The sequence below is a fragment of the Oncorhynchus mykiss genome, chromosome 13 (genome assembly GCF_057628025.1).
Source record: "Oncorhynchus mykiss isolate SJ-2025 chromosome 13, ASM5762802v1, whole genome shotgun sequence".
Classification (NCBI taxonomy): domain Eukaryota; kingdom Metazoa; phylum Chordata; class Actinopteri; order Salmoniformes; family Salmonidae; genus Oncorhynchus; species Oncorhynchus mykiss.
In genome coordinates this window covers 55,383,268-55,409,681 of record NC_143034.1, presented here as the reverse complement: position 1 = coordinate 55,409,681, position 26,414 = coordinate 55,383,268, and the positions used below count along the sequence as shown (strand labels likewise).

The 26,414-nt window shown below is 42.0% G+C and overlaps 1 protein-coding gene across 1 annotated transcript in view; it reads right to left on the bottom strand.

The window, feature by feature from the left end:
• Positions 1-22,359, bottom strand: part of LOC110485193 (Na(+)/H(+) exchange regulatory cofactor NHE-RF1) — a 34,586-nt gene extending 12,227 nt beyond the window's left edge. The window contains exon 1 of the mRNA XM_036941296.2: positions 21,426-22,359. Within this exon, the coding sequence (XP_036797191.2) occupies positions 21,426-21,932 (507 nt within the window). The 5' untranslated portion in view covers positions 21,933-22,359. The remainder of the gene's footprint in view (positions 1-21,425) is intronic.
• Between the last annotated feature and the right edge of the window lie 4,055 nt (positions 22,360-26,414).

Here is a 26,414-nt window from a genome sequence, read left to right as displayed (position 1 = left end):
TTGTAAGCATCCCCCTTTTAACCTCCAAACATAACGATGGTCATTATGGCCAAACAGTTCTATTCTTTGTTTCATCAGACTAGAGGACATTTCTCCATAAAGTACGATCTTTGTCCCCATGTGCAGTTGCAAACCGTAGTCTGGCTTTTTTATGGCAGTTTTGGAGCAGTGGCTTCTTTCGTGCTGAGCAGCCTTTCAGGTTATGTCAATATAGGACTCGTTATACTGTGGATATAGATACTTTTGTACTTGTTTCCTCCAGCATCTTCACAAGGTACTTTGCTGTTATTCTGGGATTGATTTGCACTTTTCGCACCAAAGTATGTTCATCTCTAGGAGACAGAACGCGTCTCCTTCCTGAGAAGTATGATGGCTGGGTGGTCCCATGGTGTTTATACTTGCATACTATTGTTTGTACAGATGAACGTGGTACCTTCAGGCGTTTGGAAATTGCTCCCAAGGATGAACCAGACTTGTGGAGGTCTTGGCTGATTTCTTTAGATTTTCCCCATGATGTCAAGCAAAGAGGCACTGAGTTTAAAGGTAGGCTTTGAAATACATCCACAGGTACACCGCCAATTGACTCAAATGATGTCAATTAGCCTATCAGAAGCTTCTAAAGCCATGACATCATTTTCTGGAATTTTCCAAGCTATTTAAAAGCACAGTCAACGTAGTGTATGTAAACTTCTCACCCACTGAAATTGTGATACAGTGAATTATAAGAGAAATAATCTGTCTGTAAACTATTGTTGGAAAAATGACGTGTCATGCACAAAGTAGATGTCCTAACCGACTTGCCAAAACTATAGTTTGTTAACACGAAATTTGTGGAGTGTTTGAAAAACAAGTTTTAATGACTCCAACCTAAGTGTATGTAAACTTCCACTGAATAATAGAGATTCTAGAATCCATCAGCCAATCACACACACACACTACATCAACACAGAGCAGTCATGAATGACCAATAGCCTTTGTCTTATGTAAGTTGATTGCAGTCTTAACCTCTTGAACCTCTGGGGGCAGTATTTCATTTTTGGATGAAAAACGTTCCCGTTTTAAGCGCAATATTTTGTCACGAAAAGATGCTCGACTATGCAGATAATTGACAGCTTTGGAAAGAAAACACTCTGACGTTTCCAAATCTGCAAAGATATTGTCTGTGAGTGCCCCAGAACTGATGCTACAGGCGAAACCAAGATGAAACTTCAAACAGGAAATTAGCAAAATTTCTGAGGCGCTGTTTTCCATTGTCTCCTTATATGGCTGTGAATGCGCCAGGAACGAGCCTACACTTTCTGCCGTTTCCCTAAGGTGTCTGCAGCATTGTGACGTATTTGTAGGCATATCATTGGAAGATTGGCCATAAGAGACTACATTTACCAGGTGTCCGCCCGGTGTCCTTTGTCGAAATTGGTGCGTAATCTTCAGCTGCAAGCATTCTTCCATGGGATTCAGAGGAGAAAGAAGACTTCCACGAATGATATATCATCGAAGAGATATGTGAAAAACACCTTGAGGATTGATTCTAAACAACGTTTGCCATGTTTCAGTCGATATTATGGAGTTAATTTGGAAAAAAGTTCGGCGTTTTGATGACTGAATTTATTTATTTATTTATTTTTTCGGTTTTGAACAAAACTGAGCGATTTCTCCTACACAAAGAATATTTTTTGAAAAACTGAACATTTGCTATCTAACTGAGAGTCTCCTTATTGAAACATTCAAAGTTCTTCAAAGGTAAATGATTTTATTTGAATGCTTTTCTTGTTTTTGTGAAAATGTTGCCCGCTAAATGCTACGCTAGCTACGCTAGCTATCAATACTGTTACACAAATGCTTGTTTTGCTATGGTGGAAAAGCATATTTTGAAAATCTGAGATGACAGTGTTGTTAACAAAAGGCTAAACTTGAGAGCTAGCATATTTATTTCATTTAATTTGCGATTTTCATGAATAGTTAACGTTGCGTTATGGTAATGAGCTTGAGGCTGTATTCACGATCCCGGATCCGGGATGGCTAGTATCAAGAGGGGAGGTGTAGAGTGCTGTATTAGCCAGTCCAATCAGTGAGTAAAAAAAGGGGGCAGGGACAGGCTGCTGGGTGGAGTGCTGTCGTCACTGAGACTCAGAACGGAAGAAGCCTTTTGTTTAATAAGGAATGGCACACAAAGCCTTCCCCCTTCCAACGAGCCGCAGCCTCTCCTTCTGTGGAGTAGAGGTCCAGGAAAAGACAGGCTTCCTGAAGACTCCACCTGCTTCCCGCTTTCAGGACTGGCCCAGGCAAAGCCCCTCCCCCACAACACATACGGTCCCTCAGCCATCTCAAGATGCAACAGCTTGAGAGCTAACGAGTCTATCATGAAGAGACTAGACTGTTCAGTAGACCATTCTCACTGTCAAAGACAAATACTGATCCTCTCTGAGACAACATCAATAACGCATAACGCAATAACCCTGAATTCATTACATCTCTCTGTAGGAGGAACATGTCTAGTTGGAGGAACAGAGTTGAACATGGCTGGGAGGATGGGGAGCAACAGGAGTGTGCCAAACACTGATCCTGCCAATCAGACTTAAGTTGAGTATCTGATGCATCTGATGAAACTGACAACCATCTTACATGTTAATCTGGTCTGATTCTCCTCCATGATCTTCATTCCAGACCTCCATATAAAATATACATTCCAAACTGAGTAAATCAAAATCAACTGTCACAACATATTTATATAATAAATTAAAATAATAAATAATAAATACTTTAATGAGGACCAAACAGGCATATTTAGAGGGAAAGTAGAGGAAAGAAGAGAAAATGGGAAAGTGTGCAGAAAAAGCACATTGATTGGAATTGAATTCTCCCTGAGTAATTCTTGGTGTGGTCCCTCTCTACCCAAAGTCCTGGTTAAACTGAAAAGCTGGTTACAGTGGTTTCTCTGCTTCCTGTTTTTGGTGTGAAATCTCAGTTTTTCTACATAATTAAACACAAACTGCAAAATGTACGCCACAAATTTTCCCTTCAAAATGAAGAAGAGCGACTGAGGGTGCACCTGCGTCCTTCAAACTGAAGGCTAGAAACCCCTTGGTCATGGAAGTCATGGTAGATAAGAAAAATACAGCATGGCTTGAGGATGTCCTTCTGGTATGTAGATCCCATTGACTGTCCACTGCACAAGTCTTACCACACATTTTACAGACGAGCACTAAGCCCAGTGTCTGACAAGGACAGATCTGTTTCAGTCCAATTGGAGTCCTATTCCTCTTAAGGTGGACTTTGCAGAAATTGCTCCGTCATTTCCTGGTTGCTAAAATTCAAATAGCTAGTCCTTAATGTCACAAAACAAGCAAGTATAGTGTAGAAAATCATTGTACCATCTAAACCGCTGTGAAATATATTTTCCATAACCAAAAAATATAGTATTTAACTATTTGAAGCTGGTGTACAAAACCAAAAGTTAAAGACCCCAAAATAAAATGTAAGAAAGGGAAGCATAGAAATAGAGCACATAGAACAGATATACCGCTTCTTAGACTTGCTTTTGATGAGAATGACAGATCTATAACTATCATTTCTATGGGCACTTGGACAGGTCTCCTAAAAAGTTACATACTGCAGCTTTAATAACAGACACTCACAGCGGAAGACAGCCAGGAAGGATGAGGTCAACTGTTCAATGTTGAGCGTCCCTGCCAACCAACAGAAAGGGACCATGGCAGGGTGGCTGGGATAACAGAAGACAGTTTGTGTCGGGAGCAGGGAAGAATCTCCGGGAGGGCACGGAATCTGTGGAATCTGCTGCACACACACAAACCAGGGCCTTCTCCTGGGGAGGAAACCGTGCTTCACTCCTACTGCATGTCCTGTGTGTGTGTGTGTGTGTGTGTGTGTGTGTGTGTGTGTGTGTGTGTGTGTGTGTGTGTGTGTGTGTGTGTGTGTGTGTGTGTGTGTGTGTGTGTGTGTGTGTGTGTGTGTGTGTGTGTGTGTGTGTGTGTGTGTGTGTGTGTGTGTGTGCGTGTGTGTGTGTGTGTGTGTGTGTGTGTGTGTGTGTGTGTGTGTGTACATTCAACCACTGCAGGAAGGGAGTAACGCATGGAAGATACCATAAGAACAACAGTCACCTGCAGTGGTCAGCTTTTAAAACAGCCAGCCCAAACAGCCAGTTTTACAGTCACACCCCCCCCCCCCCCCCACATTCATTGGGCACTAAACGGGAGAAAACACAACGCAGCTTTGACAGAATATAGGGAATACCCATAGCAATTGCCATGGTGTGCTATTGGAAAAATTAGGGTGACTGTCTGTCTGCCTCTGTATTATAAAAGTCTCCCACATGAAACCAATATTTGTTTTAGATAAGCTTAGCCGTGACCTGAGTTCAGTCTCAGATCAGAAATATTTGTCTAATCTTTTCACTCTTTATTTTGTTTTGAATGGTTCCCAGAACCTAGTTCTCTCTATCAAGGCATAATATTTGGAAAATGTGGGAGAGGAACGCTGGAAAGTAAGTCCAACTCGGGAAAGGCTGTTACTGGTTCCATATTCTAAAAGGGAAGGGTTTGGTCATGGTAACCACTCAGGTGGGGGAAGATTACGGTGACCAACTATTACATAGTTAACATTCAATTCAATTCATTACATCATATTAAGCATATTAGGCTTTATCTTGTTTTAGGAAATGAAACATTCCTGTGGTAATTATATACTGTAAATAGGAACACTGTGTGCTACAACTCCTGAATAGTTGTTTCTAAGCCTAAACCTTAAACATCATGTTCCTTTAAAGCTCCCAGAGATCTCACATATGGGCACTTTGTGCTCCAATCACGTTGAGTTCAGTGACCTCTCAGGAACATCCATGCTCTCATCTCTATCCCCCGCACCTACATATCTACATCACCTTGTGTTCTAGATGAGGTTTCTAACAGTCATAATCTCTGGTCTGTGGCCCCACACAGGAACCTCATGTCTCCGGTCAACTGAGAAGCAACACCTCATGAATAACAGTTAATACAGGGAGAGAAACTGAGACAACAGTTACAACACAGTTAGTATTAACATTTATGTGAATAAATGACAAGGTTTTGCAAATCCTGAATCATCAGAAATAACCATACTAGTAAGCATTTTCAAAGCCAGAGAAAGTATTGTGCTTTGTGGACTATTTGAAATGCTTAGGCATAGATTTGACATACGGTGAGTGTAAGAGAATGGGTTCCTAGCCGAACATGTTCACTGGATGAAGATGACACAACCGTTTCCATCATGAGGGGGAAGTGCGCACCACAGGAACAGCATACTCTTCCCTCTGAAGTCAACTTCCTCACATGCAAGATAAATAAATACACAATACAGATACACACCTCTACACCTGCAGTCCCACTGGTTACAGCACTCACATCTACCACACAGAAGACGTAGAAAAAACAAAGCCATTTTCCATCCTGCCCACCCCTTGACTGACAATAATGAGTTGGTTTGACTACGCTTCCAGTGTAAATTAGAGACGGTGTCTTATGGGTATTTCTACATGCTGGTTACCGAAACCATCAAGCAAATGTGACAGCACTGTTTTACAGCTACGAGGATTTAGAGGCACACAGGCGTACAGAGGCTCATCCCTTTCTAAAGCTGTGACTTACAGTAAGTCAGTGGTCGGAGCTGTTCTGACAGGTCATTGGCTGTCACCAGAGAGAATGATAGAGGACTCTAGTGCCCGGAAAGCCCCTTTTCGCAAGGGCAGCGCCATTGAGGACTTTCACCATTTTGAAGTTAAGGAAGGATCACATAATTCCATCCAGGTCATCAGGTGGGACCTGAGCAAACATTCCATAACTGAAGTGACAGTAAATCACCAACCTTGACTTTATACCTGTTCAGACAACACACTCCAGCTGCAGTATGCACCCTTTCAGTTTGTTTACCAACTCTGAAGTAGTAGAAGAAGAAAACTGACTACTTCAAAATGGAGATGGGCTCAATGGCGCTGCCCATGCTCTCACAGACACCATAATGGGAAAAGTCCTCTGTCATTCTCATGGAGGGACTCACTAACACCCTCAATATGGAGGTGACAGAAGGAAGGAGAAGCAGTACCTTACCAAGAACCATCTCTATCTTCTTTTTAGGGAAGAAAGAATATTGTGATCACCATCATCTATGGCCTACGACTGTGGACACATGGGCTCAACCAGAAGCCCTAGTTTCATATGAACAAGTGGAACACTTTCAGTACGAACAAACACATTAACAAACCTTGGGGTCTTACTTGAAACTGACTAAAAGCATTTGAGTCATAATTCAAAACCAGGCTTTCCCTGACTGCCAATTGTGCCAGATGTTTTAATAATATGGCCTGATGCAAAAATAGAACAGCCATCATGTCATCGTCATCCAGTCCAAGTCTAGGAAGGGGACCTGTGGAGCAGGTAGGTCATTGGAGATAATGACTCTGGTTGAGCCCATTTCTACGTACCGGGCTTTCAATTGCAACTAACCTCAAGCCGAGACACACTTCTTCTCTCTGTTTGCCTACACTCAAAAAAATGTGTATGATTATTCTATAAATTTTTTAACAATACGAAACATACACAAACATCAACGACATCACACCTACCCAGACCCACCTGCTCACACCCCCTTCTCCAGCATCTGCATCCCTCTCATGGCCTCAAACTGCACCATCCTGTTTCTCTTCGTCGCCCACGCACTTTCAACATTTACATAATAAAGCAATTGACCTTTCCATTGTTTTAACGATGAAGGATTGGTTGATTTCCAGTTAAGTATATACGTTTTTTCAAGATGAGAAGAGAATTGTCCAACCCATTGAATATCTCACTACACCCCCATACGCCATGTCTTGAAATATGGAGACAGATGGATTAAAAGTAGATTTACATGGTAATACTTGTGAAGGTCAACTTTCTAACTCCGCCCACAACTTCCAGATTTAAAGCATTCCCAGAAGGCATAGATTATTGAGTCATTGTTAGATTTACAATTAAGACATGACTCTGCTGTTGTGCTGTAGAATGTGAATTTTGTCTGCATACACTCTACTGAGGGCCAGAAAACCATTGTAGGCCTACTGCACACACTAACTAACCAACCAGCCTGAACATGCTAACAAACCAACGCACACACCAACAAGCAAACCTGTAAAAAGGTGCTATCTATAACCTAAAAGGGTTCTTCGGCTGTCCCCATTGGAGAACCCTTTGTATAACACTTTTTGGTACTAGGTAGACCCTTTTAGTTCCAGGTAGAACCCTTTTGGGTTCCACATAGAACCCTTTCCACAGAGGGTTCTACATGGAACCCAAAAGGGTTCTCCTTTTGGAACCCTTTTTTCTAAGAGTACAGTTTATCGACACACAACTGTTAACCCGCATCATTAAGGCTGATATACTCAACTATCTGCAGCTGCTGGTGATGCTTCTTTCTTAATCTATCTCTTCTGAAAGTTACAGATTTGACAGCCCCCACCCAGAGCATGATATAACCCAGTTCACCATAACACACAACCCCCTCAGGAAGCAGTATATGCCAGATAAGGTACAGTATCACCACAGCTTCTGTTTAACTGGCACCACACAGCTGCAACACCTCAAAAATACTTCTGACAAAGAACGGTCACTAAAACTGACTGATCTTGTTTATACCTGGGAGGCATAAACCAACCAAAATCACTTATTTCACTCTTTTGTAGCTGTTTTCAGTTCATACTTACCAGATATTAACCCATATTTACTATTTACCTAAACCCCTGTCAAGAGAGCTTCACTGTCTCTTCAGCACCTGAGTCAATGATTGACAGCAGAGATGTCATCCCATAAAAACCTGATCTGATGTGGAGAGCTGTAAAACATCCTGATGAGCTCTAGTAAAATATCTCAAAGGTTAATGATCTCAGGCAATTTGCATCGTCCATCCTCTCATTCTCTTCCCCTGACCATATTTGCCACAGAGGGCCTTTCTAATGGAACACTAAGGCAGCTGTCACTCTGCCAGATGGCTGCCACTCTGCCAGATGCCTGGTTCATATTTTCCCCATGTGAAGCCAGTGGAGGTCTGAAGTGTAACTACTGTGTATTCACCAGGACATCATCATACTGTAGCCGGGTAACGTGTGTCATTATTACTACAGAATGCCAGGGTCTCTGAGTGACTCAACTACAGGGCAACATCCAGGAAAAAGACTCATGTTAAATCATGTTATTCTTAAGCAGTAAGGCCCGGGAGGGTGTGGTATATGGCCAATATACCGTGGCTAAGGGCTGTTCTTAAGCACGACGCAACGTGGAGTGCCTGGATACAGCCCTTAGTCGTGGCATATAGGCAATATATCACAACAACCTGAGGTGCCTTATTGCTATTATAAAACTGGTTACCAATGTAATAATTGCAATTTTTTGTCATACCCTTGGTATACAGGTCCGATGCATTTAGGGTTTGAACCACCCACTTTATAATTCATGATAACGCCATACAAGAGATATTCTACTGCAGCTGTAATGGACAGAGAATGTGTCTTGCTCTGCCTGAAAGGCATTGGCTCTCGCAGAGTTTTCCATGATGCATTTGGCTGCATGGCTGCATTTTGTGCAGTCGATAATGTCCAAAGTCTAGGCACCCTCCTCTGCCACGCGCCCCGCAAATCATCAACCCAGGCATTCCACACGCACTCAACAGTCCTCTATATACAATAGATCTGTCATGCAGTCAGCCCACTGCTACCGCCTGCTACCACAGCAACTTTTAAACAGGGCCTCTAACTCCTGGGCTTTTAATAAGTGGTAGAAAGCTGAGCAACACCCCTTGATCAGGTGAAAGAATAACCTCAGAGATGACAAAGTCAAAAGCTCCATGGTTACTCAGTGGAATAGGACAAATCCTTAGCCTCGTGATTGTCATGTGTAATTTTGACAAGAGCTTAGTTTAATGACCCTTTCAAACCCCTATAGGGGAGAGAGTTAATATGTTTCTGACTGACAAACTCACTGTTGTAAACCTGGTTTTTCAGTCAGTGTGGCAGGGGTGAACAATGGTGCCCTACTGTCCAGTGGTGTAAAGTACTTAAGTAAAAATACTTAACAGTATTACTTTAGTATTTTTTTGGGGGGGGGGGGGGTATTTATATTTTTGACAACTTTTACTTCACTACATTCCTAAAGAAAATAATGTACTTTTTACTCCATACATTTTCCTTGACACCCAAAAGTACTCGTTACATTTTGAATGCTTTTACAGGACAGAAAAAAATGTCCAACTCACACACTTATCAAGAGAACATCCCTGGTCATCCCAACTGCCTCTGATCTGGCAGACTCACTAAACACAAATCCTTTGTTTGTAAATGATGTCTGAGTGTTGGCGTGTGCCCCTGGCTATACATAAATAAAAAAACAAGAAAAATGTGCCGTCTGGTTTGCTTAACATAAGAAATGAGAAATGATTTATACTTTTACTTTTGATACTTAAGTATATTTTAGCAATTACATTTACTTTTGATACTTAAGTATATTTAAAACCAAATACTTTTAGACGTTTATTCAAGTAGTATTTTACTGGCTAAATTTCATTTTTACTTGAGTCATTTTCTATTGAGGTATTTTTACGTTTACTCCAGTATGACAATTGGGTACTTTTTCCACCACTGCTACTGTCCACCTCTATTTGAAGTTGGAACATACTGGGGGATGGCTCTGCCAAGGGTTTGAATTAAAAGTCACTCGTAGTGGGTTCGCTAAAAATAGTAGATCATTGTCAATCACAACAATTATGGGGGATGCCCATGTTGATATTTTAACACTAATGGGTGGGTGTGCCCTGATTAGGTACTGAAGTGCCCGGCATCCCCAGACATCCTTTCCATTCAAATCTCTAGTTCTGTCTCTTCTCAGGACACACCTTTCTAAAGCAGCTGTCCCTCCTCCATCCCTATGGCTCTCTATCAGTGTGTTAGTATCAGTGTGTTAGTCCTACCCTATCAGGTACCAGGCCTGAGGAGTCAACATGGTTTATCTGTGAGGCCATGCTTCCTGTCTCTGACCTCCACCCAACGAGTTGCAGGCACACAAAATGTCTCCCACATCCAACTGAGCCCAGCCCCAGAGAACCTGTCACTGCACAGATTGACAGAGACAATGATGAAGATTAGATCATACTGCTAGCTCAGAGGGGAGAGGAAAAGGGCTAGGAAAGGATGAGAGGGATGAATAAGTGAAAGAGAACGTTGTGACATCCGGTGGCATCATTCAGGCTGTGGATGGTCAACATGTGATAAACATTTGCTCACACTTTGCTGTCAGACTGTAGTCAGCTTTGATAACATAACCAAGCTCACCAACACTGCAGAAACCAACATCATACACCCACGATGGTAGAATATATTATACCCCTGGCCTTTCATACCTCCATAGAAACCCTTTCAGACAGAACACACACAGTATAAACACTATGCCTGTATGTATAAACACTACGCCTGTACTATGCCTGTATGTATAAACACTATGCCTGTATGTATAAACACTATGCCTGTATGTATAAACACTATGCCTGTATGTATAAACACTATGCCTGTATGTATAAACACTATGCCTGTATGTATAAACACTATGCCTGTATGTATAAACACTATGCCTGTATGTATAAACACTATGCCTGTATGTATAAACACTATGCCTGTATGTATAAACACTATGCCTGTATGTATAAACACTATGCCTGTATGTATAAACACTATGCCTGTATGTATAAACACTATGCCTGTATGTATAAACACTATGCCTGTATGTATAAACACTATGCCTGTATGTATAAACACTATGCCTGTATGCATAAACACTATGCCTGTATGTATAAACACTGCCTGTATGTATAAACACTGCCTGTATGTATAAACATTATGCCTGTATGTATAAACACTATGTCTGTATGTATAAACACTATTTCTGTATGTATAATCACTGCATGTATGTATAAACACTGCCTGTATGTATAAACACTATGCCTGTACTCTGTGGTGTCATCGCTGGGCACGCCCCCCCTCCCCCTCCTATCCTTGGAGGGTGCGGCCCTTTCTCTCATTGTCAAGGAGGGGTTATGAACCCTGAGGGGTATGGAATGAGAAATGGAATGTGGCATTGTAGCATTCTCCCCTCTTGCATCCCAGGGAGCTCCCCTCCCCCTCGTGGGGTCCACTTCCACCCCACCCTGGCCCGTGGCCCTAACTGTAGGAGAGACGGTGGGGCTGCTGTTTTGGGCCAGAGTCACTCGTTCACTTCACTACAAACCCACTACCATCCACTCTCTCTCTCTCTCTCACACACACACACACACAAACCGCTCCTCAGACAAAGCCACTGAGTCTCAGGAAGAGGGCCATGGTGGGTGTGAATGTATGGCCAGAGCTCCACCCTGGGCCCCAGACAAGACTGGAGACAGAACACACTGAGCAGAGCAGGAAGCCCAGTGACCTACAGTGGGGGACTTCCAATACACCTCTCTGTCCATGTGATGCCTACAATTATAGGCTACGATTGTGTGCAGTAGATCTAAGGCCAAAATCACAGTCTGTATAATACAACTAAACCCTTATTAGAGAAGCAGATGTACAGGACTGACCGTAGAGCCTAGAGGGGGTGTGTAAGACAGAGTTAGTTACATAATACACTCACAAGCTCCTGAACTCTTACCCTCTACAAACAAATACACACAAGTTGACACCACACACACAAGTTGGCACAACCTACTCTCACACACACACACACACTGACTGCACAGTACACAAATAAATGGATCCGTCTATTGAAACACAATGAATCCTGTGACCCTGTGTTTAGACCTCCACCCTGTCTCTCTTGTCATGTTGACCGTTTCCTCTGGAACACACTGCTCAACAAAGAGGAGGGAAGGAAAGGGTGACTCCCAAACATTCTCTCACACACACACACACATACACACACGTGATTGAGCAAATACACATGAAGACAGACACCCTACACGCGACCACACATCAAAAACAATGGGGTAGTCCTCCAGTACCCCCAACAACACACATTTTTGTTGTAGCACCAGACAAACTCACCTGATTCAGCTCATTGAAGGCTTGATGATTAGTTGACAAGTTGAATCAGGTGTGCTTGTCTGGGCTACAATAAAAAAGTGTACTGTTAGAGATAATGGAGGCCTGGAGTTGGGAAACACTGCTCTAGTCTACCAGATTTGACCAAAGTTACAAGGAATGCCATCAACTACAGTAAGAGGTTTTGACTTTGACTTAAACAGGCCACGTTAGTTAGCATGTTATACACTAGCAAGAACAACACTTTACTGTGTGTATACTGTAGACCAGGGGTACTCAACTCTTACCCTATGAGGTCTGGAACCTGCTGCTTTTCTGTTCTACCTGATCATTATTTGCACACACCTGGTGTCCCAGGTCTAAATCAGTCTCTGATTAGAACTATTGAGAAAATAGTTGGAATAGTGGAACGGGCTCGAGGTCCAGAGTTTAGTTTGAGGGCTGTAGACTGTAGTAATTGTAGAGAAATGAAACTAATAAAGACTAGGAGTTTTCATTGTGACCAGGAGAGGCAACCCATTGTGGAGAGAGCAGAGGAGGGGGATGAGGGGGAAGGGGGATGAGGGATGAGGGGGAGGGGGTCTGTCTGACTCTCTCTAAGTCCAACAACAATGACAGGAAACCAGCCTAAGCTTTCTGGAGTCTATGTGCTGGCCAAGGCCCCAGGAAAAGATTCCCACAGAAGCAAGCTACGCTAATGAGATTTAAAGAGCGAGTCACAAACTAAGGTGTGGCTGCCCGTTTTCTAAAATATGTATTTTACCTTTCATTTAACTAGGCAAGTCAGTTAAGAACAAATTCTTATTTTCAATGACGGCCTAGGAACAGTGGGTTAACTGCCTTGTTCATGGGCAGAACGACAGATTTTTACCTTGTCAACTCAGGGATTCGATCTTGCAACCTTTCGGTTACTGGCCCAACGCTCTAACCACTAGGCTACAGTAGCCTAAGCAAATCAGGCAAGTCAGTTAAGAACAAATTATTATTTTACAATGACGGCCTACCGTCATAAGAGAAGTTCATGAAGAGTTTAAATGGCATAGGACAATGTTATTGAACAGCCATTGTTGATTGTTTGGCATCCGCGTCTGGCTAAATAGCTGGTAAAGCTAACATAAATAATGTCAGGCTTTGTGTCGTGGTGAACATGGTGAGGTACACCCAGAGACTTGGTCTGGAATACAGAACTATAACCCAGTAAATAAACTATTACCCACTATAGGTCAAACCCACTAAATAATCCACCAGGAATGCTTAAAGGAAAGCCCTGGTTTCAAATATCTTTACTAAATAATCCACCAGGAATGCTTAAAGGAAAGCCCTGGTTTCAAATATCTTTAGGAGTTGCTCGCTCCTCGTCACCAGATTAAACCATTTCATTAAAGCCATTGTCAACCCACGCACTCCATTCTATGGGAGATAAAACAATATAGAGAGAGAATCCTCCTACGCAGTCACTGACGTGGGATATTCCTATGCCTGAGGAACCATGTTTTGCTATAACAAAAGCCTCTCCCCACTATGGCACACCACAAGGGCCAAAAAGCCTAGAGGCAGTGGGTGTGTCAGTGGTTGATCCATGCTCTTTAATAAGCAGCTTTTATATGAATGAGTAGATTACAGGCTTGGTATCTGGTAGAAACCTGGTGGAAACAGACAGACAGCCAACTGGCATATGCCTATAGGCCTGTCTGCATGTTGCTGCTCTCCAGGCAAAGTCTCTATGCTACTGTTCTCTACAGACTTCCTCCAAGACATGGAACACACACAACGGCCCCTCCCTGAACAGCACAACTCTCAGCCTACTAGTCACAGTTGATTTCATCTGACACGCGGAGGACTCTTTCTCTCCTGTAATTTGCCATTAAACAGGCTTATGTAACCAGGCAGTCATTCATGAGGACTCCAGAAGCACCAAGCTGACTGGCTGGCTGGCATCCTCCTCAGTCTCCCAGTGGAATCTCAATAGATCAAAGCCTCTCGGTTGATGTGGGCTTTCCTCAAAAGCAAATGGAGGGAATTAGGTGCCTCACGCACACAAAACAATAACAACACAAACAGATAAGATAGATACTGTGGATAGAAAATAAACTTAAAGGCTCAACTCAAGGCATGCATCACACCCTTATTTTCATATTTTATCAGACAAGATGCACCTAAATCTATTAACGGTGTAATAAGGGCAGCCAAAATATAACCTGTTGTGACGTGCTGGTTTACTGCATCCCTCCCCACTCCACTGCATTTTACAATGGGGGTTACATTTTACTGCAGGGAAAACAGAGAAAGCCCTTTGAATCCAATGGCTTGTTGTGTGTGCAGTGGCCACGTAAATGGCTATCAGAGAAGGAATAGACAATCAAACTCAGAGTTCTGGAAAGATTATCTCTGTCCTTGGTTTCTAACAACAGAGAAGACTGCATTCCTGATTGCATTCAAAACGTTCCATCTCTACTTTCCTCCTCTCCATTGCTTCACACCCGTTTCTCACTTTGCCTCTCACACACACAGACCAACACTCAACATGGATAGCACACACCACATCAGTGTAACCAAGGCAACTCCTCCTTGGTTTCCGAAGAGGGCGTTCCTCTTGGTCCCCTCTTCTGTTTTTCTTCAAAGACAGGGACAGGCAGTTGCTAAAGACATCAGTGAGACTGTTAAACCAACATGCTGTGTATTCACCACCCAGGCCGTGTGTGTCTGTGTGTGTGTGTGTGTGTGTGTGTATGTGTGTGTGTGTGTGTGTGTGTGTGTGTGTGTGTGTGTGTGTGTGTGTGTGTGTGTGTGTGTGTGTGTGTGTGTGTGTGTGTGTGTGTGTGTGTGTGTGTGTGTGTGTGTGTGTGTGTGTGTGTGTGTGTAATGTCACACTGACTGCATGGGCCAGGGTAGAGGAATGCCGGACAGGATGCAGGCAGAAAATTCCTGGAACATAGTAATATCGTCTAAGCCTGAGTTGTAAAACTGCCAGTGTTCTTATTGGTAGGCTTACCACTTATGATCTTCTCAACCTTCAAGCATTAAAGCAGTAGGTTGAGTTTCTTTAAAGGTCCAATGCAACCGTTTATATCTCAATATGAAATCATTTCTGTGTAACAATGAAGTAACATACTGTGATTATTTTGAACCATTTTAATTGAAAACAAACTAAAATAGCTTCTTAGCAAAGAGCAATTTCACAGGCAATAATTTTGCTCGGAATGCTGTCAATAACAGCTGAAATCTGTTATTGACAGAGAGGATTAGACCTCTCTTTCTTATTGGTCTATTAACTCATTTACCACCTGATGTCACCAGGCGGGCCAAAACTCCATCCCACCAAAACAGGCTGACATTTCAGGATGATCTTTTTAAACAGCTCTTACACTTAAAGGCCATTATCATCATTTTCACAAATACACAGTATTATTCCAACCTCATAGTGTGGAAATAAATATAAAACAGAGTAAAATCACATGTTTGCCTGCACTGGGCCTTTAAACTGTCAAGTAATGTATTCTCTCTAACTATTTCATTTAGAAAGCAAGCAAACACACTAGAAACCAGGGAAACATTAAATGTCCAATATGAAAACTATAATTCAACCAATGAAATATGAGCGGTACAGAAGTGGGCTTGTTTGTTCATGGAACACTTCCTTCTGATGTGCGTACCAGTGTTAACTATAATACCACAACTCCATTAGGCCATCTGGGTGAGTTAGAAAGTAAACAGAGGAACAATCGGTGTGTTCAACAACACAACTGCGGCTGTTTTTCTATGGTGCTTGAGTACTTTTCCAGGACATGTAGATGCTCTACAAGTGAGGGCCATTTACAGTAATACATTTACATGTACATTAATACACAGTACATTGTTTCCATGAGCTTCAATTGCTCTAGTCTATAGAGTTAACTAATGTGATATTGTGGTCTGATGTACTGTAACATGTTCAGCTGTTGAGGGGATCTGATAGATTGTTCAACATTGCACAACAGTATTTCTGTGCCTTTATGTGGCACAAGTCCTCTACCTTCCACAGTCATGTCTGTCACCGGGCCTCTGCCTTGTAGTGTTAACACACAGCACTGATAAGAGATGAGGCAGACGCAGCATTTAACTACCCTGCAGACACAGAGTCACAGCCAGGACACAGCAGGGCCTATAGGTGGGGTGGATTTGCTGTGTTTTCGGATATTGGGACGAAACATGGAAGGGTGAGGGAAACAGGGTTCTCATAAGGTTTCTTAGATGACCCCCATTACCTTCAGAGATTAAACCCTGTTGGAAATCCTGCTCTTAATATTGATTAATGTAATGAGAGCACAGTGGGTAACTGCTTTATTGGAAGTGTAATGGTGGAGGAGTTTAAGTCACAAACATGTCAACTGTATCCAGTACACATAGTATACACAGGATGTGCAGGATGTATAGTAGCCCCTTGGAGCAGCCCATAAGATGCTGCACATGTGTCTGGCTGGCGGCAACCTGTCCAACACATGAGTGGGCTGGTAATGGCTGGGCACAGCAGGGTATGGTAGTGAGACTGTTGTTTAGACTGTTATGGTAGCAAATCACTCGGAACGCCACATTGGAACACAAAGAACCAAACAGACAGTGCAGTGTCAGTGAAGAAGTCTGGGTTATTACGTCACAGCAATAGAGGAACCAGAGAGAAGGGCTGGGAGAGGACCAGGGGAAAACATCCGGGACACGGCGGGGGGCACAGATGTTCTGGAGTGCCCCTCTTTCTTCAATGTTTGAATGAACCCACGTCGTGCATGCTGTTAGCTAGAGGGTATTAAGAGGACGTGAAGACTAAATGTAGTCCCTTAAAGAATAAATAAAGTTAGAAATGGCTATTGAACAATGTGAGGAGCATTTGAAGAGTTTATTTTTCCACAATTTTTGTGTGTGTTTTTTTGTGTTTTTTTTCACTACAAATGATTGTTTATTGGTACCTTCATGTGTGTGTAAAACATTACTGTTCTCAGATTTAAAAAATATATATCATATTCAAACGTGTTATTTAGAAAACGCTATATATCCATTGTTTAGCTGGAATGTTTGTAAACTGTGTATTTGACAGTGATATAGTGCCTTCTGAAAGAATTCACACCCCTTGACTTTTTCCACATTTTGTTGTGTTACAAAATGGTATTAAAATTGATTAAATTGTCTTTTTTTGTCAACGATCTGTGTTTACCTCCATTCCCTTTCTTTTTTTATCCTGAAAAACTACCCAGTCTTTAACGATTACAAGCATACCCATAACATTAAGCAGCCACCAATGTGCTTGAAAATATGGAAAGTGGTACTCAGTAATGTGTTGTATTGGATTTGCTCCAAACATAACAGTTTGAATTCAGGACAAAAAGTTGCTTTGCCACATTTTTTGCAGTATTACTGCAAACCGGATGTATGTTTTGGAAAATTGTTATTCAGTACAGGGTTTCTTCTTTTCACTCGCTCCATTAGGTTAGTATTGTGGAATAATTACAATGTTTCTGATCCATCCACCGTTTTCTCCTATCACAGCCATTCAACTCTGTAACTGTTTAAAGTCACCATTGCCGTCCTGGTGAAATCCCTGAGTGGTGGAAGTTTCCTTCCTTTCTGGCAACTGAGTTAGGAAGGATGCCTGTATCGTTGTAGTGACTGGGTGTATTGATACACCATCCAACATGTAACTTTAACATTGTAACTTCACAATGCTCAAAGGGATATTCAATGTCTGCTTTTACATTTTTTACTAATAGGTACCCATCTTTGCGAGGCATTGGAATTCCTCTCTGGTCTTTGTGGTTGAATCTGTGTTTGAAATTCACTGCTCGACCGAGGAACCTTACAGTACTTGTATGTGTGGGGTTCAGAGATGAGGTAGTAATTCTAAAATAATGTTTAACACTATTATTGCACACAGAGTGAGTGCCATAACAAACTTATTTAGGCTTGCCATAACAAACTTATTTAGGCTTGCCATAACAAACTTATTTAGGCTAGTCATAACAAACTTATTTAGGCTTGCCATAACAAACTTATTTAGGCTAGTCATAACAAACTTATTTAGGCTTGTCATAACAAACTTATTTAGGCTAGTCATAACAAACTTATTTAGGCTTGCCATAACAAACTTATTTAGGCTTGCCATAACAAACTTATTTAGGCTAGTCATAACAAACTTATTTAGGCTTGCCATAACAAACTTATTTAGGCTAGTCATAACAAACTTATTTAGGCTAGTCATAACAAACTTATTTAGGCTAGCCATAACAAAGGTGTAGAATACTTACTGACTCGAGAAATGTCAGCTTTCATTTTTTATTCATTTGTAAAAAATTTAAAAAATGCCTAAAAACATAATTCCACTTTGACATTATGGGGTAAAGTGTGTAAGCCAGTGACAACAAATCTAAACTAAATCCATTTTAAATTCAGGCTGTAAAACAACCAAATGTGGAATAAGTCAAGGGGTGTGAATACTTTGTGAAGGCGCTGTATGTGGCTGTAAGGCGCTGTATGTGGCTGTAAGGCGCTGTATGTTGATCTGGATAAGATGAATATAATGTCAAATCTAAATGTTTTACATACAGATCTCATATAATAAAAATAACTCAATTAAATATTTATATCACAAATGTATCATTTGTTCAGTTCTTTAATAAACTAAATGTTATTTGTTAAATGTGACAGTGTAAAACCTAGCAGAACTACTTATTTCTCTGAGAGTGAGGCGGATATACAGTGCCTTGCGAAAGTATTCGGCCCCCTTGAACTTTGCGACCTTTTGCCACATTTCAGGCTTCAAACATAAAGATATAAAACTGTATTTTTTTGTGAAGAATCAACAACAAGTGGGACACAATCATGAAGTGGAACGACATTTATTGGATATTTCAAACTTTTTGAACAAATCAAAAACTGAAAAATTGGGCGTGCAAAATTATTCAGCCCCTTTACTTTCAGTGCAGCAAACTCTCTCCAGAAGTTCAGTGAGGATCTCTGAATGATCCAATGTTGACCTAAATGACTAATGATGATAAATACAATCCACCTGTGTGTAATCAAGTCTCCGTATAAATGCACCTGCACTGTGATAGTCTCAGAGGTCCGTCAAAAGCGCAGAGAGCATCATGAAGAACAAGGAACACACCAGGCAGGTCAGAGATACTGTTGTGAAGAAGTTTAAAGCCGGATTTGGATACAAAAAGATTTCCCAAGCTTTAAACATCCCAAGGAGCACTGTGCAAGCGATAATATTGAAATGGAAGGAGTATCAGACCACTGCAAATCTACCAAGACCTGGCCGTCCCTCTAAACTTTCAGCTCATACAAGGAGAAGACTGATCAGAGATGCAGCCAAGAGGCCCATGATCACTCTGGATGAACTGCAGAGATCTACAGCTGAGGTGGGAGACTCTGTCCATAGGACAACAATCAGTCGTATATTGCACAAATCTGGCCTTTATGGAAGAGTGGCAAGAAGAAAACCATTTCTTAAAGATATCCATAAAAAGTGTTTAAAGTTTGCCACAAGCCACCTGGGAGACACACCAAACATGTGGAAGAAGGTGCTCTGGTCAGATGAAACCAAAATTGAACTTTTTGGCAACAATGCAAAACGTTATGTTTGGCGTAAAAGCAACACAGCTCATCACCCTGAACACACCATCCCCACTGTCAAACATGGTGGTGGCAGCATCATGGTTTGGGCTTGCTTTTTTTCAGCGGGGACAGAGAAGATGGTTAAAATTGATGGGAAGATGGATGGAGCCAAATACCGGACCATTCTGGAAGAAAACCTGATGGAGTCTGCAAAAGACCTGAGACTGGGACGGAGATTTGTCTTCCAACAAGACAATGATCCAAAACATAAAGCAAAATCTACAATGGAATGGTTCAAAAATAAACATATCCAGGTGTTAGAATGGCCAAGTCAAAGTCCAGACCTGAATCCAATCGAGAATCTGTGGAAAGAACTGAAAACTGCTGTTCACAAATGCACTCCATCCAACCTCACTGAGCTCGAGCTGTTTTGCAAGGAGGAATGGGAAAAAATGTCAGTCTCTCGATGTGCAAAACTGATAGAGACATACCCCAAGCGACTTACAGCTGTAATCGCAGCAAAAAGTGGCGCTACAAAGTATTAACTTAAGGGGGCTGAATAATTTTGCACGCCCAATTTTTCCGTTTTTGATTTGTTAAAAAAGTTTGAAATATCCAATAAATGTCGTTCCACTTCATGATTGTGTCCCACTTGTTGTTGATTCTTCAAAAAAAATACAGTTTTATATCTTTATGTTTGAAGCCTGAAATGTGGCAAAAGGTCGCAAAGTTCAAGGGGGCCGAATACTTTCGCAAGGCACTGTATAGCGGTTTGCAAAATATATATATATATATTATTTATCCCTCTAAAATGAAACCATTAAGTTATAGATTTTTTTAAAAAATACATGTCTGTCAATGAACAACCTCATGACATGATGAGATGAGTGAGATGAGTGAAAAAACACACCAATCTCTTTCGTAAGTTATTTAAACAATAAAAGCTACTTTACCAACATTTCTGAAAATGGATATATAGCATTTTGGAATGAAACTCTTCATTTGTTTTCATAGACAGCAGGAGGTCATAATCAAGGACTAAGAAGTGTATTTTGATTTGTTTCTTGTGTTCCACTGTGGGTGCATTACATTGTGAGTCATGAAAGCATAAATTCGCCAGAAATATGTTGGACGTGGTGTGTTCAAAGATATCTGCTTCAGTAAACCTCAAATGCTTTCTCTTCAACCCCAATGTCAAGTGTCAGTTATTTTTCAAACCTCAGAACAACAACACAAAACATGTTGTTGCCCTTTCCCCCCAAATGTGTGTGTGGTGTGCAGCATCACTGTCAAATTAACTTGAACTCAAGGCTGAAGCAGGTTGTTTGTCCTTCCTCTCTTATACCCCCCCCCCCCCCCATACCCCTCACCACCACCCACAACAAATGTGCAGCCAACTGACTCGCCTACAACCTGCTATCTCTGCCAAAACTGCTACAATGAAGAGAGTGGGAATATTGGGCTTTGCAGCTGACCATATTCATTGTTATTTTCACAGTGCACTTATACAACAGGAGACTGAAAAATGTAAATAATCTAATTACATTGCTGGTGAATAAATGGATGAATCACAAAAAACATCCCATTCGTTTAACTGAAATCCCTAGGACAGTGTCAGTGGTACTATTACGCAACCTGTCACTGAATCTGTAGTGTATATTTGCAGAATATAGCTTACTGTGACCACCAGGCTACATCAATGAACCAAAATAAGAATTTAATTGATTATTCAGGTTTTGCACTTTGGCACACTCACCTTCTCAGAGTTGATGCTTAGCTTTTTCTCAACATGGCTATGGAGCTCTACGTGGCCATGGTGATCTCCGTTATTTCCCGGGATGGGTGTGGATTCTCTCCGTGTCCCGCATGGTGTCCCGTTCTCCTTAACGTCTTCGCTTTCTGACTCGTCGTCGCTGGGTAAAGGAATGGGCTCCGTGACATATTCTTTGAGACACTTCATCTTGTGTTTTTTCAACAGTTGCTCAGTGTCCTGGTCGACAACAATGAGCTCGAGCTGGCCCACCGTGGCTTTTATCCGGGACACAACCTGTTGATGGCTCTCGCTCTCCACGTTCTCCCCGTTCACGAACACTAGTCGGTCCCCGGCGCGAATCCCAGAAGTTTCCGACGGACTGCCGGGCTCCACAAGCCGTATGAACTGCCCGGTCTTACCCTTCTCACCGTGGAGATGGAACCCATAACCATTGTCCCCTTTCTCCAGCAGGCAGAGTCTTGGCCGATTATCTTCACTTTTGCTGGGCATAGTTTCTGCTATTTATTTCACCAATTCAACCCGTTGCTTGTGAGAATGATCGTTCACTAGCTGGAAGTTGCCAAGTAAACTCAGTTTGGGATGCTGAGCACGAGTGGTACCCGTCAACAGAAATCTCTCTACCGTTCTCAAGGAAGAGCGTCTGGCATCCAATCGGTCTGTTTATAAGGCGCCGTCCGTGGTGACTGGATGTCACCCGCAGTCGCAACTCACTTTCAAAATCAACTCCTTAACTTTGTGCATACAGGGGATGTATGCCAACCCGAGATGTGTCGCCCAAACCTGAAGTTCTACTAACTATATGTATGCGTTGACTTTTCTCCAAAACACTATTCTCTAATCTGACACTGAATTAAACTCAGTAGACTACTTTATAAAGGTCAGTGACGTAGGTGGAGAAGACAGATAGTAACACCAATCACTACTCAAATACCCCAGGAGGAGGGAGGCGCATAAATGAATGGTGCATGCATGCGATTGGCCCTAATGATCGACAAGTGCATGCACAAAAATGATTGCTGCTGCTGCCATGTTGTGACAAATGCATGTGGTCCTTCTGCAAACATATGGTACTGTATCACAGGAGGTTGGTGGTAAGGTATCAACAACATCAAACACATGGTACTGTTATCACAGGAGGTTGGTGGTAAGGTATCAACAACATCAAACATATGGTACTGTATCACAGGAGGTTGGTGGTAAGGTATCAACCACATCAAACACATGGTACTGTATCACAGGAGGTTGGTGGTACGGTATCAACAACATCAAACATATGGTACTGTATCACAGGAGGTTGGTGGTACGGTATCAACAACATCAAACATATGGTACTGTATCACAGGAGGTTGGTGGTACGGTATCAACAACATCAAACATATGGTACTGTATCACAGGAGGTTGGTGGTACGGTATCAACAACATCAAACATATGGTACTGTATCACAGGAGGTTGGTGGTACGGTATCAACAACATCAAACATATGGTACTGTATCACAGGAGGTTGGTGGTACGGTATCAACAACATCAAACATATGGTTTCCAGGTGTTTGATGCCATTCTATTCGCTCAGTTCCAGACATTATTATGAGCCGTCCTCCCCTCAGCAGCCTTCACTGTACTGCATATTCCTGATGTTGAAATATGTTTTCTACTTATAGATTACACATATTATGCTCAGGAGAAGACATCTGCATTTGCCACATGTGCTCCTTCTCTCTCCCTCCCCCTCACTCTATGTCTGTCTGTCTCTGTGAGAACACACACTCACTGATAGACAGAACCTCTTCTGAATAGGCCTACCTCACTACCCTGCAATTCTGAAGAAATGCAAACCTTTATGTGGAAGGAAGGGGCCTAGACCCTCCTTGAGAAATGCTATATTACATCATCACTAAAACGGCAAGGACCTCACTGAACCAAAACCACAGCAGAGTTGTTACTTCTCTATACTGGGACATTTGCCAGGTACACTTATCAATGCATGGTAATGTCCTTAATATAATATATTGATGACTCACTATAATGTATTGATGATTCACTCATAAGCCTATCATCTCAAACTATGTATACAGAAAGGCTGATGGTCAGGTGCTATGTGATGTTTCTGAGGAATTAATGTTTCTTGTTTGTGTTTGATTTAATCGTTGGTACAGCTGTACAACTGTGTGGAGGAGGACAAGTTCGATGGAGGTTTATGGTCTATGGAATTGATAGACTGGATGGGGAGGGAGAGATAGATTCCAGGTACAATGCTGAGCCAGGTACAATGAGTAATGGGTGTTCTGCCTGGCACCACCATCTCCACTACAGACTCCACCATCCAGGTTGATATAGCCCTGCAACTCAGCTCAAACTGAACCTCTTTTGTTCAGTATCGGTAAATAACCCTTTTCATATTACAAGGCTGTGAGGATTCCCAGAATCTCACATTCATCTCTATATGTGGTGGTTTGAAATGAACATGTTCTGTCTGTCTCAATAAGTGGATGTATTACTGGCTTTTTTAAATGATTCAGTAGGTTGTATTTCATAACACTATCCAGTCCCTTTGTGACTTTGTGTATGTTTGGAGCTATTTGTGTGAAACAAATAACGAGTGACGATATTAAGGAGCCACTGCCTTTAAAAATCAACGAATCCCTTTGAAAACGGCCTATGTGGCATTGATATGAGTCAGAAACAGTGTGTCAAAATTGACTACAAAGTGTAAATAGGATCAATTTGGTCATAAAGTCAGTCTTGTCTAAAACTGAGTGTGGAACATCCGTGCGTCACAACTGGTAATGAAGGTTGGGTTTTGATTTGACGAGTTTCATTTGCCTACTAACATGGGGTGAACAGCTGCAGTGATTGCTCTCTATTCAATAGCATAGACAGTGAGACAGACCTGCCCAGCAGCTCCGACTTTGTTTACATACGACAACGTGTGTTGCCTTTCTTTACTTGAGAAATACTGTACCACACACTTCAGTTAGATGTAAAATCACGCAACTAAAACATCCTAGGTAAAAACGTCAAAAATAATTTCAGATTTCTTGAGTAATATTAGATTTATTATGGGGATTTTGAGGAAGTGAAATCGGTTTCTGACGGCGGACAAACATCATTAACCAAACGCGGAATCGGTCAGGAAACACCCCAAGACTGAAATCTTGTTTTTCTACAGAAAAATCAGCGTGTTCAGTGGCTCTTTAACAAGTAAAACTGAGCCAGCAGTGGTAAATAGCGTAACGCCCTATTATTATTTGAAAAGCAATGCTGTCACCTGGCGGGAGGCAACTTAAGTACATCACATCCCATCCACCTACAGCAGGGATCATCAACTAGATTCAGCCGCTGGTAGATTTTCTCTGGAGCGGTTGTTTGGGGGCTGGCACATGATTACAAATCATTTGTAGACTGTAAAAAGCCCAAACATACACATGTTTGACTAAAACATAATACTTTCAAACCTTACTTTCATTTGTATACGATCATGTGTCTCTATTATGCGTGATAATACTTAGGTACATATTTCTTATATTAAAATCACTTGAAGCTGGTTTCCTGGTATTTTTAGTCTTTTATGTCCAACAATGGAAATTCCACCCAAGAAATATAGTGAAAAAGACTTCTCATGGCGGACAAACATACAGTACCAGTCAAAAGTTTGTGAAATGCTTACTTACAAGCCCTTAACCAACAATGCAGTTTTATGAAAAACAAGTGTTAAGTAAAAAATATATAAGTACAAAAATTAAAGAGCAGCAGTAAAATAACAGTAGCAAGGCTACGTTTATTTTATTAGGCAAGTCAGTTAAGAACAAATTCGATGAGAATGGGAGCATGCTTGGTCCTCCTTTTCCTTTAGTCCACAATCATCTCCTTTGTCTTGATCACGTTGAGGGAGAGGTTGTTGTCCTGGCACCACACGTCCAGGTCTCTGACCTCCTTCCTATAGGCTGTCTCATCATTGTCAATGATCATGCCTATCACTGTTGTGTCGTCTGCAAACTTAATGATGGTGTTGGAGTCGTGCCTGGCCATGCAGTCAAGGATGAACAGGGAGTACAGGAGGGGACTGAGCATGCACACCTGAGGGGCCTCTGAGTTGAGGATCAAAGTGACAGATGTGTTGTTACCTACCCTTACCACCTGGGGTCAGCCCGTCAGGAAGTCCAGGATCCAGTTGCAGAGGGAGGTGTTTGGTCCCAGGGTCCTTAGCTTAGTGATGAGCTTTGAGGGCACTATGGTGTTGAACGCTGAGCTGTAGTCAATGAATAGCATTCTCATATAGGTGTTCCTTTTGTCCAGGTGGGAAAGGGATGAGAGGAGTGCAATAGAGATTGCGTCATCTGTGGATCCTTTGGGGCGGTATATACATTGGAGTGGGTCTAGGGTTTCTGGGATAATGGTGTTGATGTAAGCCATGACCAGCCTTTCAAAGCCAAAGGTAGTCATTTAGGCAGCAGGTTACCTTAGTGTTTTTGGGCACAGGCACTATGGTGGTCTGCTTGAAACATGTTGGTATTACAGACTCAGACAGGTAGAGGTTGAAAATATCAGTGAAGACACTTGCCAGTTGGTCAGCACATGCTCGGAGTACACGTTCTGGTAATCCGTTTGGCCCTGCGGCCTTGTGAATGTTGAGCGGTTTAAAGGTCTTACTCACATTAGCTACGGAGAGCGTGATCACACAGTTGTCCAGAACAGCTGATGCTCTCATGCATGCTTCAGTGTTGCTAGCCTTGAAGCGAGCATATAAATAATTTAGCTCATCTGGTAGGCTCGTGTCACTGTGCAGCTCGCGGCTGTGCTTCCCTTTGTAGTCTGTAATAATTTGCAAGCTCTACCACATCCGACGAGCATCGGAGCCGGTGTAGTATGATTCAATCTTAGTCCTGTATTGACACCTTGCCTGTCTGATAGTTCTTCGGAGGGCATAGCAGGGTTTATTATAAGCGTCTGGGTTAGAGTCCTAATCCTTGAAA